General features: G+C 41.9%; 1 protein-coding gene across 1 annotated transcript; it reads left to right on the top strand.

Annotated features, from left to right (window-relative positions):
* Nucleotides 1–12,857: 12,857 nt before the first annotated feature.
* LOC147214852 (parvalbumin, thymic-like) lies at nt 12,858–15,063 on the top strand. Its single transcript, XM_086140305.1, has 4 exons — nt 12,858–12,986; nt 14,134–14,266; nt 14,360–14,469; nt 14,865–15,063. Exons 1-4 carry the CDS (start codon nt 12,926–12,928, stop codon nt 14,891–14,893), a joined length of 333 nt encoding a protein of 110 aa, XP_085996431.1. The 5' UTR covers nt 12,858–12,925; the 3' UTR covers nt 14,894–15,063.
* The last annotated feature ends 1,522 nt before the right edge of the window (nt 15,064–16,585 follow it).

Raw genomic sequence — 16,585 nt, 5'->3', positions numbered from 1 at the left:
GTTGGGCCGCAAAAAAAAAAAACCCACACAGACATGGGGAGAACATGCAAACTCCACACCGAAAGGTCACCTTTTATTTATTTATCTAGTCATTATTTTATTATTGAATTATTTTAAAATTGTATTATTTTCTTTTTAAAATGAGTTTATTATTTGATTATTTAGTTATTTTATTATTTTATTGTACTTTATTAATCCCTTGCACGAAAACCTTTATAGTTTGATGTTGACTGTTTAATGTAATAGTGCACTTGACGGTTTAATTTGCACTCTATTCTTATTACAAAAAATATTAAAAAACGAAACAAAACAAAAAAAAACAAACAAGAAATGAATGTATGTATTTGTAAATATTTGGTAGTGGTCACTTCTGACTTCCGACTACTGGTACTTTGGATCCTCGGTGACTATAATGAACTTTTTATAAGTCGCTTTGGATAAAAGCGTCTGCCAAATGACTGTAATGTAATGCAACATTATTATTTCTATTTTGTTCATTTCACGTCACCTTGGGATTGTGAGAAACGTCTTCTCGATTCCTGTGTACGTCCGGTACGTGCCGAGAAATCGAACAGAAATCTGACTTTGACTTGCGGAAACCTGTAAATCTTCACCTCAGGTCACGTTAGCTTAACAACCACCGCTATTTCTCCACTTTCTGACCTTTCTTGCTCCTTGTGTCGGTTCGGACGCTGACGGGAGAAACATCTTTTGACGTCGGGTTTCGTCCTGCGGGTCTCTGCAGGAAGTAAGATCTTTAATCAAAGCTGGTCAGTTTAAGAGATCACCTGCAGTGCAACCCCTCGCTGTCCGTTGACAGGATGTTCCGAACTGACTCATCGGCCTTTGTATAAAACAGCGCGCACGCAAACACATGCATTATTGGGTCACTCCTGAGCCTGAATAAATATCGGGGACCGTCCATCCGTGGAAAGCAATGACGCAATAGGAAACTTTCCCCGCGCTGCAGTAACCAAGCAACCTTTGGGTGAGTGACTCAGGAAAGGAAGAGAGGAGCTGACTCACTGCAGCTGTGACGTAAAGGATGTTAAGAGGCACACACACACACACAGACACACACACACAGCTCGCTCGGAGGCCGTAATCTGCCCCGTTTCAGGTAAATTAACACCTCGCTTGTACAACATCCGCCGTCGATGTAAAAGCAAATAGTGTCGTTGAAAAAAAATGAAAAACGTGACCTTTTTATCATCTGCGCTCTCCAGCGCGTCTTCTTTTTTGACATCGAGTGTCAACAAGCCGCCGAAATCCACCATCGCACGTGTATCGTACTTGATGCTAGCCTTTCCGCAGCAGAGGAGTCCGTTACACGGGACTTATCAGCCGGATGCTCCGTGCGCTGAAACCACACGAGATTAAAAATGTTTTGACGTCTCGGTGCAGGACGGTATGATAATGATGTGAATTTGCAGTCATGAAGTTGTGATCTGTAGTGAGAGCAGGGAACAGGTGGAGGAAAATCTAGAGAGGTGGAGGTTTGCGTGGAAAGGAGAGAAAATGAAGGGTAAAATATACTGCTCAAAAAAATAAAGGGAACACTTAAACAACACAATGTAACTCCAAGTCGATCACACTTCTGTGAAATCATAGTGTCCACTCAGGAAGCAACACAGATTCATTTTGACTTGTTTTAAGGACATTACATCAAAGTTGGATCAGCCTGGAGTGTGTTTTTACACTTTAATTTTGAGTGTGATTCCTAATCCAGACCTCCATGGGTTAATACATTTGATTGCCATTGATCATTTTTGTGTGATTTTGTTGTCAGCAGATTCAACTGTGTAAAGAGCAAAGTATTTCATAAGAATATTTCATTCATTTAGATCTAGGATGTGTTTTTTAAGTGTTCCCTTTATTTTTTTGAGCAGTGTATATCTGTGTGAATGAGAGGATTTTTTTTTCTTTAAAAATGGTGCCACAATGTATATAGATTATGAAGAATGTGTAGAAAATAGTTGTCAAACTCTGGCCTGCGGGCCAAATTTGACTCACACTGTAATTATATTTGACCCGCAAAGCCTTACTAAATGACTATTACGGTGCATGTTTCGCTTATTCTGCAAATCCCAGAATTTTCTGCTGGTGTTTTGGCATGAAAATCCCAACAGGACCCATAAACTCCCTCTCCTCTGTTGAAGGTAGTCATAGCGACCTTATGCTAATACTGGCATCCTGCTACTTAGGCAGAAAACAGGATTTTGCATGTGTGCAATATTAAGTTATGTATTGTATAGTATTAAGCTATGCTTGTTCCATATTTAGTTTTTAAGCAAAACTTGTTTGGGTCTGAATGAAAAGCTTCATTGTTATATCTGGAGGAAGATTATTTTCAATAAATATCAATGTTGGGCGGTGACTTTGTCCCAGTTTTGAATTTTGGCCCACTGTGTATTTGAGTTTGACACCCCTGATGAAGAATGTGTAGAATAAGTAGAATGAATTATCTTTATTTTGGAGCTTTTTTTTTGGTGTGCGTATTTATTTCTTTTTTCAAACCTCTATTTGGTCTAGAAATACAATGAGATGATCAGAGCTGGAAGTCGCAGAGATGAAGATGTTGAGGTTCTCTTTGGGAGTCACCAGGATGGATAGGATCAGGAATGAGTCCATCAGATGTTAGATGTTTGGAGAGAAGCTCAGTGAAGCCAGACTGAGATTGTTGGCTCATGTAGAGGAGGGAGAGTTAATATATTGGTAGACGGATGCTGGAATTGGAGGTCTAGCCCAGGGGTCGGTAACCTTTAACACCCAAAGAGCCATTTGGACAAGGTTTCTATGGAAAAGAAAACACTGGGAGCCGCAAATATTTTTTAACGTCTAAAATAAAGGTACCACTGTATACATTGCTTTTTATTACCTTTACACTTTGTATAAAAAAGTGTGTAGTGTTCTCCTTATGAAATCCACAAAGTGCTACAGAGAAAATTAAATTTTATTTATGGAATGAACACATTTTGAACATTTTGAGCTTTGGGCTTTCAGAGCATGTAGCGTAGCCTTGACCTGAATTTTAAAAATAAATTGGGAAAAAATAACTATGTCAGTAAACAATAAAAAATAAATATTTGGAAAATATCTTCATAAATATTTATTTTACCTGGTTAATGGGACTTCTACTCCTGAACTTCTGCGCACAGCTTCTGCAAATTGCTTCCGCAAGTGTTACATTTATTTTGAGCGGCGAAAAATTATAAATATGCAAAAAAAAAAAAAATATCTACTGAGATAAAATCCGTTCCACAACCATACTGGTAGTGAAATGTGTTGGCATCAGTTGGGTTTCATAGCCTGCTTGCTTTCTGGTTTTCACAGTGAATTTGATATGAGAGCTGCAAACAGTTGTCTAACAGGCAGGTAATGTTCCTTGGCCTTTTTTTCTGTGAAAAACTTTATAAAGGTTATTTGGTTATTAATTATTTCATAAATAATGTTATTTTTTATTTTCTGATTTTTTTTTTTTCCTATCAACATCCCAGAAAAGGTTCATTTTTGGTTATGTGTGGCTTTCTGGAAAACAATAAATGTTCACGTTTAGACATCTCTGCGATCGTCACACTTTTGGTTACAAACTGCCTCGGCAAGTTATTTGGCCCTCGCAGGAAAAAGTTTGGGGACCAAAAACGATTAATGGACATAGTGAGAGAGGATATTGTTGCGTTTTAGTCAGGGAAACACCCAGTTGACGGTAAAACATCAATTTAATTAGCAACGGCTGTTGTTAGCTAAAGCCACGCCTCACAAGCCTGCAATACAAAGCAAAAAAAAAAAAACAACCAAAAAACAGAATTCCTTGCACCCCAAATTCCCAGCAACACCAAAAATCCCGCAAAAAACGGTGATTTGAGTGTGCGTGTATGGGTGAACGCAATCTAGTGTTCAGCACAAAGCTTGGTTGGAAGCCGTTTAATGCACTCGGAGATCACTTTAATTGAGAATGCCATCACTGGTCACAACCTCCCTGCTGGAAACCAGCTCCGGATAAAATGTCCGTCCTTCACAGCAATTGTGCGAACAGCTACTCGATCGTAATTGTGTTACGGGTTCAGATTCCCCTCTCACAGCTGCGGGCGGCCCCGTAATTCATGAGGAATCCTTCCAGAGCCTCCGCAAATAGAGGGCCAGAGCATTTATGTATTTTTTCCGTTTTAAACCCTTTCCAGCATTATACATTTTCTTGTCATATAAAAATAAATTGATTTAGACGTTGCACCCAACAAGCCTCTTGGGGTTGAATTGTCACATAAAGTGAGATTTCTGGGACGATGTTCCGACTTCGTCTCACCAGATGCTACAGCTCTCTCTGCAGGTCGCTGTCAGAGTTACACATATCTTCAAACGCCTCCTCCTCCTTCTCCTCCATGTATGCTGCAAGATGTTGGAGATCTTTTATCAGTCTGTTGTTTCTAGTGTCATCTTTTTTGCAGCCGTGTGTTGGGAAGCAGCATCAGAACCAGAGACTCCTACAGCATGTGTCAAACTCAAGGCCAGCGGGCCAAATGTGGCCCGCCGCCTCATTTTTTGTGGCCCACGAGAACATCTTAAAAAGTGTAATTGTCTTAAATCATTTAAGATACGATGAGATAAAACTATCGATCCCCATAGGGCAAATTCTTTTGTCACAGCTGTTATAATGTCAAAAAAAGGAAAGAAATATGAATATAAATAAATAAATAGACAGGCAGAAGACAGGATATAACAAGACCAAAAAAAAAAAAAAAAATCTAATTTTTTCTATCTACTTTTGTACTTTTTTTAATTCTACTTTTCTATTCCTAAAAAATGTATTCTATCGAATAAATAGACAGCAGATAAGTTCTGTAGACAACAGACAGCAACAACAAATCAGGGATGAGACTTCTAGTCTTGGGTTTCTGATAGGAGCCTCAGTGGTGACATGAGATGACAAGATGACGGCCTTGAGTTCGACAAATGTGATCTAAAGGGTTGGAAAATGAATAACTAAGAATGAATAAAGTCCCCACGCTGAGCAAAGACGATGAAGTTCATTGTCATCGTCGAAATTCTCAATAAACGCTTTTTCGATGTGACGGCACAGACGATACAGGAAATCTCCGCACAACTCATTGGAGAAGCTTCATTTGGTCCAATCGCTGAAAAGAAGAAGATAATATATGAATAAACGACGGAGCAGCGTGTGTCGGTGAAGCGTCCGAAGAAGAGCCGATGCGTCTCGAGACGTTACGCCGAAATAAATCATCCTTGCGTCGGAGCTCCTTTGGTGTGCTGACTTTTCGAACACAAGTCTTGAGTTTTGTATAGAAGGCTCTCGCCGATGTGGTCCTCCCTCTGGCAACAAAATCACTGATGCTGGAGTTTTAGCCTTGTACACCCGGACAGCATCAGGATGTTGTTCCCAGAAGGCGACTGGCTCCCCATTCGGTCCATCTCTGGTTCCCGGGTGAAGAGACGAGAGGGGCAGAGAAACAGAGATGGACGGATGGTGGTTCGTCTCCAGCTACTTGGTGCCATTTCTCCCCTCGCCGCTCCTCGTCTCTGTAAATTCGTCCTCCGGGGCCTCCTGTCACCCGGCAACCCGCGGCCGTGGCTCCATATCGGGTCAACCGGGGCAGCCTGCCTGCTTACAGTACAGTGTTTCAATAGTCAACTCCTCTTTCACTGGACTTAGCAGGACATATGTGGATGTGAGACGGTCACTGAGCCGAAATCTTCCTCGCCGGCGCAAAATGTGTTTTTCATTGGATTCGGCTCCTGATTGGATATTCAAACAAATAGTGGAAAACGTCTCTGGTTTAGGGGTTAAACTCCAATTGGAGATTCAGCTGGACGTTTCTTCGGCACTTGTTTCCCGCATCTGCGGTTAAACCCGGGAAACCCGAGCCTCACAAAAAAGGGCCGCCGGACTAATCAAAATGAAGAATGTTGCACCGAAAGCGTCGAGAACGGGCGGCTTGTGTCTTTTATGGACTGGTTTATGTTGTAACATGCCGGTTGAAGGGTTTAGGGGGGCGAAACGCCAAAAGACCTGCGCAGGTTTTCTTTTACAGACTGGCACGGGATCATCGCATCCCGCCAGCGGAGGCCAGTTGACACCGGACAATCCTCCGCTCGGGGGGAAATTGGAGAATACCGGGACGTATTCCGAGCATGTGGGATTACACCGTGCGCGAGGCCTCCGGGGAGGAGGAACGTATGGAGTTGAGACGTCCCAGTGAGGACGCCGCCGAAGCCTTTATTTGGACACGGCGTGGTCTAAAGGGGGGCGAAGGGGAGACGGGTCAGGGAAGGAGTGAAACGCGAAGCTACGATAACAACATAAATGTAACGTAAATGTGTCAGTGCTGTGTACATATTAGCACGGAGAATGAAACGGGAACCCCGATGACGTAAAGCAAGCGTTTCAAACCGTACAGACCGGAAAGGATCTGGCGCGACGGAGACGCTAATGTGCGGCAAATCAGCACCGTCCGCCAAACGCCATTGGCCGAGAGAACCCCCCCCCCCCATCCTTGGGTGGATATAATGGGATATTAAAGGTGTTTGCTGACAGTGTCTTTAATATGATGACATAAAAATTTAATCCATCTCAGATCGCCCGGGCTGAGTATTTATGAGCGCGTGTCGACAGCGGCACACCTGCTCCCCTCCGGATCTCTGCCCGCCAGGACTGTTGCCACCGCCGCCGCTGCCAAGAGCACCGCCATATCGGGAGAGGCGTGAGCGTGTAAGGGAGAGAGGAGTGTGTGTGTGTGTGTGTGTTTGCGAGAGGAGATAGCATGATGGGGGGGGGGGTCGTTGTCGGTGGGAGGATTTAGATGGGGGGTATAGCGGGACTAAATCGAGCTTGACTTATTTGCTGGTGCTGTGAGAACACGGATTACCGGGAGTCATTTATTAATCCATCAGTCATCGTATAGAATTCATTTCATCTCAGGGTGGGGGGGTGTGTGTGTGGGGGGGGTGGGGGGGGTATATATCTCCTCAGCAATGTGTAACTGAGCCGGCGGGACAGCAGCTGAGAGACATCAGTTTGATGATAAACGTTCAATTAGATCAGCGTGAAACATCATGTCGTATATTTGGAGCCTTGACATCAGAATTTCATGCGAAACAATTTCAAAATGCAATTCAACGTTTCCCCCGGTTTTAATTTTAATTTAATTCAGCCGCCAGCAACCATAAAAACCTATCTTTAACCTAAGAATAAAAAACTGTGCAATATTTCATTTCACTGTGCAATATTCAGAACTGTGCAATATTTCATTTCATAACAGCTACACTTTCTGTTTCTTTTTATTTTATTTTATTTTTATTATTTATTACTGTTATATTTTCTGTAACTCTGGCACAACAATTTCCTTCGGGATTAATAAAATTGTTCTTATCTTATCTTATCTTAATGTCCCGCCGTTGGAGTTATGCATGAAGCATTATGTGCATTTTCAATGTGAAGCGTAAAATGATTTATCATTGGTTTGAAATGACTCCTCAAATGGATGAGCAGTTTTAAAAAAATATTAAAAAAAAAAAAAAAAAAAGGACACATTGTGCACAGCTATGACCTCTGACCTCTGGCCATGACCGGGTGCTTTGTTTACCCGGCCGGCTCAGTGCTGTTCCGAGGAGTTTAACCGCTACCGTCTGATCGCCGGCCAACCGTCGTCGGTCAAGAGACGTCCAGAAACAATTAGCCATACGTGCACGAGAAGGAGACCAGTCTCCAGTGCACGGTAGGAAGACAGAACACGGTTCTAGTCGGGCCTTGCAGTTTCTGCCGTGTGTCATTGCGGGTTTTCACCACTAGAGGGCGGTAGAGTCTTGCGACATGCTCCATTGGCGCTCGCATGGTTAATATGCAAAATGTGATATGATGATAATACTAAAAGTGCACTTTTACTTGTTTATTTAATGCTGATTTGGGGATTCTGCAACCAAGAGAGAGAAAGCGTGATGTCAGGCCCCGGTGAGAGGCGGCCCGATCCGCTCCGCGACCGTTACCGCACGTGCGTGTCGAGTAATGCGTGTGTTTGTTTATGCGACACTTAACCTCATTCGATCCTGTAACCGAACCACTTCTGAAGGAGCGGCGAGGAGGAGCAAACTGAGATTTCAGCCAGGACATAAAGTTAACACACGCACTGGGACACTTGTATCGCACAAAGGGGAATATATGAAATATCAGGGGCGTTTGCAGACATAAAGATGACAAGGGGAGCGGTTTAAAAGCGTGACCGTGACCTCCGACCTGTGCAAGTAGGACCCGCGGAGGGGCGCGCGCTTGTACGGGCCGAGACAGCTGGGGCGACTCCTCGGCCGGTTTAAAGCGTGTACGGACGAGCTGGGTTTTACCGCTCGTTGACAGAGCTCTCATTCGCACACACACATGGAGACGCATGCATAGCGACGCGCACAAACACACGCTGATCGGATGAGAGCGGATCTGTTTCAGCGGCATTAAATATGATGAGGTTTGAACGTGTCTATGACAGCGAGATATATATTTACATATTTGGGAATTAGGATGCGTATCACGCTGCCTCACGCTATGGAAGCACGGAACTCAGCGCTTTCATCTCAAACCTCTTATATATGTATTTTTGAAATACATACAGCCGTTTTGGCCGGAACACCTACGACATATTGAATTTGTTAGCTCATCGGCGGGTATATCCGTCCGTTTGGCACAAGTTGCATACATTGCAGGCCCCGCCGTCCCCCTCCAGGGAATCCCCTGACCTTCTTCCCCTCCCGTGTCCATCGCTCACTTGTCCTGTCCTGTCATGGCTCCGATCCAACCTCCCGCATCCTAATATGGTTAATATTCATCCTAGATGTAAGGCGACCTCTGTATCTTTGAGCCATGATCTTTGCCTGTAGATTCCCAGTCCTGGGGGAAAAGCTTCTACTTCTTCCAAACTAAAAGGGGAAGGTTTGAGGATGTTCTTGTAACGTCAGCTAAAACATCTACATGGTTTGATCCCCCGTGTAGATGCTTTACATTTTATATTGTATGCTGGAGCCTTTCAATCATGCAAGTTTTTTTGAGTCCCCATATATGTATATCTGTAGATAATGTTAAAATGTTAAAAAGACAGCACATATCCAGCAAAAGGCGCACACATAAAAAAAAAAGGAGGGAATAAATGACGTTATTATTAGTATTAAGCATATGATCACTTTAAAAATGGCACCTCAATAATGTTTTTTTTTAACACACATCTCCTGTAAGCATCTAAGGAAGAGCTTTTTTTTGTTTTTTTTTTGCTCATCATGCGTGCGAGAATACATTTTTTGGGTTTATATGTAAAAAAAAAATCATATTTTCTTTTTGCATCATTTTCAGTGTGCCGTTTTTTTTTTTTTCAGAACTTGAATTCGGTCCCACTTTCGTTTATCTCAAGTACAATATCTTACATATATATTCTTCCAGTCTTTTCTCAATGCGTCTAATTACTGTTAGGAGATTAAAAAGATATTAACGCGATGCAGTTGCCTTGGTTACACCGGGGAAAGGGAAAAAAATCGGAAAGGGATTTGAGCCCCGCGAATCAATCAGCGACGCGTCCACACCAGAGCTGGACGGATAGAAATAGACAAGGCGGTAACTGAACACGGGAACCTCTTTCCTCGGAGATGCACACATGGATGAACAAAGAGCTCCGCCTCTACTTTCTCTCTCTCTCTCTCTTTCTTTCTGTCTCCGTCTGACAATCAACTTTTTCAGAGAAACCGAAAGCCAAAGGTTAATTTAGCACAGATGGACTCCTGGCTTGTCTGAATGAAACTGTGTGTTAAAGCGGCGACACACACTCACACACACTCTCTGGAGGGGTCGTCTCTTTTAAACCAAGCTGACAGCGATCTCTGTAGTTTCTCACTTTCTTGAATATCCGCTCGCATGTGAGCCATAAGTTGAATCCGCAAGAAATTATATTTTAATTCCCGCGATCCACAAACTCTGCTGTCTGAAGTTCTTTTCTTGAAGAATCTCAAAAACAAAAATCCACCTCGTGTTTTATGTTCAGTAATTAAACACCAGCGCTCATATTTGTATTATTTACATTTGATCGCTTGCGATCTGATACGGCGTGTCGCGAGAACCGGACCTCGACGCATTTAATTCTCGGACCGAACGCCAAATCGACCGCCGACGTGTTTTCGTCTGGAAAAACTCGACGCACTTCAGGTTGGAGTTCGCAACTTCGGCTCAGAAAAAGGTCATTTTGATTCAAATCTGGCAGCAGCAGGTGGATGAGGCCCCTCCCTGTCCGACAGAAACAGAAAGATCCGTTTTTACTCACCGGCCGTGTCCGAGCCTCCGCGCCGGCGATCATCTGAAGCCCCTCCGGCTGCACAAACCTGCAGAAAAAAACGTATTTAGAAACCTCTCCCTCAAATAAATACTCCCGAACCATCATCCTGCTGCCATCCATCTCGCTGTGTGTCCCTCTCTTCCTCTCAGTCCCATCCCCCTCTTCCTCCTCTCATCCAGTGCTCCATCACGCAGGAAGCCTGGCCTTCCTGAAAACAAGCATTGGAGCGTGGAAAGGGACAAGGCCGAGGGGGGGGGAAGGCGCATTAGAGGGGAGAGCAGAGGATGTTTGTGTCAGTCCTTTTCCCCCCTCCTCGCCGCCGCAGGCCTCACTCCGCTCCATCCTGAGGAAGCCGGGTTCACGTCACTCTGGCCGGGCCCCGGGCCACACGTGCGGCCAGCTTGGCCTGCCGTGACGCAGTCGGCGCGGCCCTGCGGCGGCGCTTAACGCACTGGAGCCGTAAAAGCGTACGGCGGATCAAACAATGGCGTTTGAATATCGGCTCAGAGGATATGCGTCCCGGTGGCACAGAAACGAGCGGGGGGGAGAATATTTGGGTTTATGCGGCACAAATGTCCGCACGTCGGCAGCTGCGATCAGTGCAAATTATATCTTCCATGAAAAATAGCCATAATGGCTATAGATATACATATATGATACATATAGATATTTAAAATATGTTTGTATTTTTTCTTCATTCCTTTACTTGTCTCTGTATGTTAAATTATATACCTTTACGTATTGTTTACAAAATATTTGTGAGCCTTATAACCTTTATTTAATATTACATCTATTTATCTATTTTTTTTCTACATGATACATATTAAAATGTTATATATATTTATAGTTTTTCTTTCTATATTTTTAATGATACATATGCCTTTGTAAAATATATTTATATTTTTCTTTATTCCTTTATTTGTCTGTTTATGTATTATTCATGTACATTTATGATTTTTTTATAATAAATAATAATTTATTAGCCTCATAACCTTTACTTAATATTACATTTATTTATATATGTATTTATATGATATATATTAAAATTTTTATACATATCTATAGTATTTCTGTCTTTGTATATTTTAATGATGCATATAACTTTGTAAAATATGTTTATATTATTCTTCATTCCTTTATTTGTCTGTTTATGTATTATTTATGTACATTTATGAATTGGTTATAATAATAATAATTTATTAGCCTTATAACCTTTACTTAATATTACATTTAATTATATATGTTTTTATATGACACATATTAAAATGTAATACATATTTTTAGTATTTCTGTCTTTCTTTCTATATTTTGAGTGATGCATATACCATTGTAAAATATGTTTATATTTTGACTTTCTTTTTTTAAATTTCATTTGTTTATTTAAACACTTGCTTTCCATCCAAATAGCTGCCCAAATAGCATCTGGAAAGTCTATGAACTGTGAAGATGGATTGAGGTGAAGCTGGGTTGGGTTTGTAGGACTGGTCATTTTTAAGATGGAGAAGAACTTCTTTGTCCCTTTCGTTTATCCATTAATTTTCATTTATTATTCATACCATCCATCCGTTACGGTGGGTTGGATCCTTCCTAGGCTGTCATTGGGTGTTCACAGATGATGGAGGCTCCAAGCAGAAATCAAACCTTATTAATAGAGGAATTTGAAATAATAGAGAATAGAACGTGAGGACAAAAATAATATCATAAATACTTAATAGTCTCAAAGGTCTCAATTTATTGCTTGTTATCAATAAAGTAATGATTTCACTCATTTCACTCAGAGAAAATGATAACATTGTCATTTATAATCGGGTATCATTGAACGGCAGTTTCAGCGTTTCACTGGACCGTCTGCTGACGTCTGCAATTTCTATTTGAAAAATAAGAGTTTATAAATCATTTGTTTATAATCTAATCCAAGATTTTTATTGTTTTATTGTCATATACGCTACTTTGCACCAACATCGATTGACATGTCAGTTATACATTACAAATATACTGTGTTTCAATTCCTGTCAGCACAATATTAATCCGGTTATTCTTATCTGTGACCCGCTTGGAGAATACGTTTTCGATCGTATTTCCTAAAATATTTCACCTGACGGAGGAATGAACCGCGTATGTTTTGGCCCGCCGTCTAATGCGTTAATCTCCGCTACCCGGCGCGTCGACAACGGCGCTCTTCATCTGCTAAATGTAGCATGTGGGCAGAAGGTGACAGCTCGGCGTGAAGCTGACAGAGGGCATCATAACAGGATGTTTGCGGGCCGCGGCTAAAAAGCGTCTGGAAACACCGGTTTCCAGCCCGACTGTCTCGAAATATAACAATTCGGCTCCGACCCGGTTGAGGTCGCTTTGTTACCGCCGTGACCTTTGACCCCTGAGCTACTCTAGAAAACAGAAAAAATTCACGGCCTTTCTTTCACGCACGCATATGCTGTTGGCTGAAGTGGTCAGCTGCAGGTGACAGCGGACAGAAGGACACTGGTGGTTTGTGACACGGCGAGGCGGGGGGTGGTCGAAGCCTCGCCGGGACCAGTTGTTTCTTTTTGCCCGTCAGCGCGACCATATCAGGCCAGGCTGCCGCTTCGCCCACAACCTCCTCCGTCGTCATCATGGCAATCACCGACTTTCTAGCCGTGTCGGACATCACTTCGGCGATCAACGCTTGCAAAGGTGAGCCGACGCGTGTCTTTGGGATGATTGACGAAACGTCGTGATGATGCGGCTGTCCGGGGATGTGTTGCACGGCCTCTGGAAAGAAAAAAACAACACTGGAGTTAATATAATATTTACACATTGTATTAATTGCCGTAGAAGTGAAATTTCACCTCAGTCAGAAGCTTCTCGTTAGAATTTAAACAAGAAAACCCCGTTAAGACAATCACACAGCAACTGGGAGTTACACTGAGCTCCACTTTAATATCATTACATTACATTACATTGCATCTCCATCCTGCTTCTATTCTAATGTGTATACACTATTTCTATTCATATCTACTGTGTCTATTGTATAAACCATGTATACTATTATCTACATACAAAGTTTATTTATACTCTTGTGCCTCTTTTTTATGCATACCTTGAGCCAGGAATGTGTACATATAAATATATGATTATATACATACATGTAAATATACATATGTAAGTGTGTATACTTGTATATGTGAATGTATGTGTTTATACATCTATATGTGTGTGTTTACAAATATATGTGTATGTGTGTGTATACATTTTTGTGAGTATACATATATATGCGTATGCATGTGTGCATACATGTGTGTGTGTATACATTTTTGTGTGTACATGTGTATGCATGTGTGTATACATGTGTGCGTACAGGACTGTCTCAGAAAATTAGAATATTGTGATAAAGTTCTTTATCTTCTGTGATGCAATTAAAAAAACAAAAAATTACTTTTCCATTACTTTGATATTTTAATATTTTGAGATAGGATTTTGAGTTTTCTTAAGATGTAAGCCATATGAATAATAATAAAAAGGCTTGCAGTGTTTCATTTGATTTGTAATGAATCCAGAATGTATGACATTATTGTTTTTGTAATTGCATTACAGAAGATAAAGAACTAGATAAAGATAAAGAATCACAATATTCTAATTTTCTGAGACAGTCCTGTATATACATTTTTGTGTTTGTATTTGTATGTATGTGTCTATACATATATATGTATAAGCGTATACATTTTCACGTGTATGCATGTGTGTATACATTTTTGTGTTTATACGTGTATGAGTGTGTGTATACATTTTTGCGTGTATACAGATATATGTATGCATACAGGTATTTCATTTCCATTTTCAGCGAAGGACTCCTTCAACCCGAAGATGTTTTTCAAGACGGTGGGTTTATCCAAGAAAACTCCCTCGGAGATCGAAAGGGTCTTCAAAATTTTGGATCAGGACAAAAGTGGCTACATAGAGCAGGACGAGTTACAGTTGAGTATCACATGTTTACGATAAGCCAGTATGTCATTGTTTCTCTGCAAAAAGCGACCGAGGTCGTTATCAAGTGTCGTCCTTTTTGTCAGACTGTTCCTGCAAAACTTCTCCAAAGGGGCCAGGACCCTGACCGCGGCCGAGACCAGAGCGTTCCTGCTGGAGGGCGACTCGGACGGCGACGGGAAGATCGGCTGGGAAGGTAGCTGGTTGCGATTCCTTGACACGTAACACAATAAATCCAGATTATAAAGTCTCTGAATGATGCAAGAGTTCTGTATTGGCTTGTGGAGGATGATGTTTTTGCATATGACATGATGCATAGTAAGGGAATGGCAATAAAAATGTTTGTTTTATTCAATTCTCCTGAAAAATACTGAGACAAAAAGCAGATACATCCCTTAATATTCCCTTCCTTCTTGTGTCTGCAGTGGTGTCAAACAAGGGGAACTATGGTCAATGACTAAACACCCCTTCTTATTGTTGAATCAATCGATATCATTTGAATTTCAAGATTAAAATCCTCGTACGAACAGCAAGGACTGATGTTGACCGAAATAACCCCAAAAATAAATGTGACTCCTCGCTCCGTTTCAGAGTTTTCGGCGCTGGTCAAGTCTTCGTAAAAGCCCCCCCGCGGCGGTGACCTCGGGCTTAACATCTGCAGACGGTAACGCGGGCCTCGTATTTAGAGTAGAAGAAGAAGAAAAGCCATGTCGTGAATGAAAACAAGCCGCCCCATTCAATGTTTCATCCCTGCTATGTGTCGTTTGTCGCTGGAATCACCTATAAATAAACTCACTTCCATCTGGTAAAGTGTGATTCTTCCATGTGCGCTCAGGTCAGGGAAAGCTGGCCGACATCCAGCTCGTCCTTTTCGGCGGCGCTGGCATGAGAAGGGGTTTCGGTTTCCCTCCCCCGGCTCCCCGCGATGCAAATGAACTGTTTATCTTTCTGGCAAGCAGGATCTGAAACCTAAGCTGGAGTCGTTTGAATCGTCGCAAGGAGACGACGCAGATGAGCTTTTTTTGATGTTGACTGAAATGATCTTTTATGAATATTAAAGCGACCGATGTAGCCGTGTAGCTGTTAGCGCTACTTTTACAGTATTATATCTCTCTTTCTACCCCGACTGGTGGAGGCAGAAGGCCGCCTGCAAGCAGCTGGGGTAGAAAGACATACCCCTATAATTATAGGCCGACTGAAATATAGGAATTGATATAATAATTCCTATGATTTATTATATTTCCTATAATATAATATAGGATTACATATGGACGCCGCACTACGCTGGCTGGAGAACGGTGATCAACTAGGTTCATCTTTTTGTTTTTTTCTCCTCTTCAGCCCTCGCTTTGAACGTGAGTTAATGAGCTCTCTGCGCTTGAATTGGAAAAAAAAAAAACAAAGAATACTTTAAAATGGGTTATTTTCCATCCAGTTAGTCTTTTAAGGTACCTTTACACCCCAAACGAGGGTCGATGCAAGAAAGCAAGACCGTGACGTCGAGTTTTATCGTGTTGAGAACTCCCGTTTGGTTTTACAACGAGCGACGGATTCCGATCCGAAGACCGAGGACGGTCAGGAAAGCGACGCGGCCGACCGTTTGATTTCAACCCAGTCATTCGATAACACCTTTTTGACTGGGAGAGCCACAAAAGCCAAATATTTCTTGATATATTTCATCGAGAGCCATATACTATTTTTAACGCACAAAAAATGAAATACGTCTTACTTTTAATGCGACCTCTGGCGCTGCATGGATTTGCTCGAAGTGCCGCTTTATATTTGACCGTTTCATCTATGCAATTTTAGCATATTAGACATACCAAAGATCCAAATGCAAATTCCTCTGTCCACGCAGCCTGGAATGCACGGTAATCATCGTCTCTTTTTTCTTTGTCGCCATCTTTTCGGTTACGACGGTTGATGCGCATAAAGTTGTTGGCTATTTGATAAAATTAATTTCTTCACCTTTCCAATGACCCAGACGCGCTCAGGAGCCAATGGTTCCCAACCCGACCGACAGGTGACCCGTGAAATTTATCTTCAAAACTGATTTCTGTTTACTCCAAAATGACGCAGTATTATGAAGAAATCTTCCTCTTCTTCTTTTGGCTTTTTCACCACAGCTTATCAACTTTCTCCATCTAACCCTAAAATTATCATGAAGAAATATCACAAGTATTTTAAAATCAGTTCAAAACTGATTTTTTTCTTTTTCAACTCAAAATTGTCTGGGAGCCATATGGCATCACCAGAAGAGCCATAAATGGCTCCCGAGCCATAGGTTCCTGACCCCTGGGATAACACAAACA

This window comes from Fistularia commersonii, chromosome 33 (genome assembly GCF_037954325.1).
Source record: "Fistularia commersonii isolate RoL2024-O1a breed Wild chromosome 33, RoL_Fcom_v1.0, whole genome shotgun sequence".
NCBI classification, from domain to species: Eukaryota; Metazoa; Chordata; class Actinopteri; order Syngnathiformes; family Fistulariidae; genus Fistularia; species Fistularia commersonii.
This window is presented reverse-complemented; position numbering and strand designations above follow the sequence as displayed.

What these genes read in the sequence shown, in the direction of transcription:
- LOC147214852 (XM_086140305.1), top strand. Translation starts at nt 12,926, where the DNA reads ATGGCAATCACCGACTTTCTAGCCGTGTCGGACATCACTTCGGCGATC. An exon ending in ATAGAGCAGGACGAGTTACA is followed by an intron (nt 14,267 to 14,359) that starts GTTGAGTATCAC and finishes CCTTTTTGTCAG; the next exon opens with ACTGTTCCTGCAAAACTTCT. An exon ending in CGGGAAGATCGGCTGGGAAG is followed by an intron (nt 14,470 to 14,864) that starts GTAGCTGGTTGC and finishes GCTCCGTTTCAG; the next exon opens with AGTTTTCGGCGCTGGTCAAG.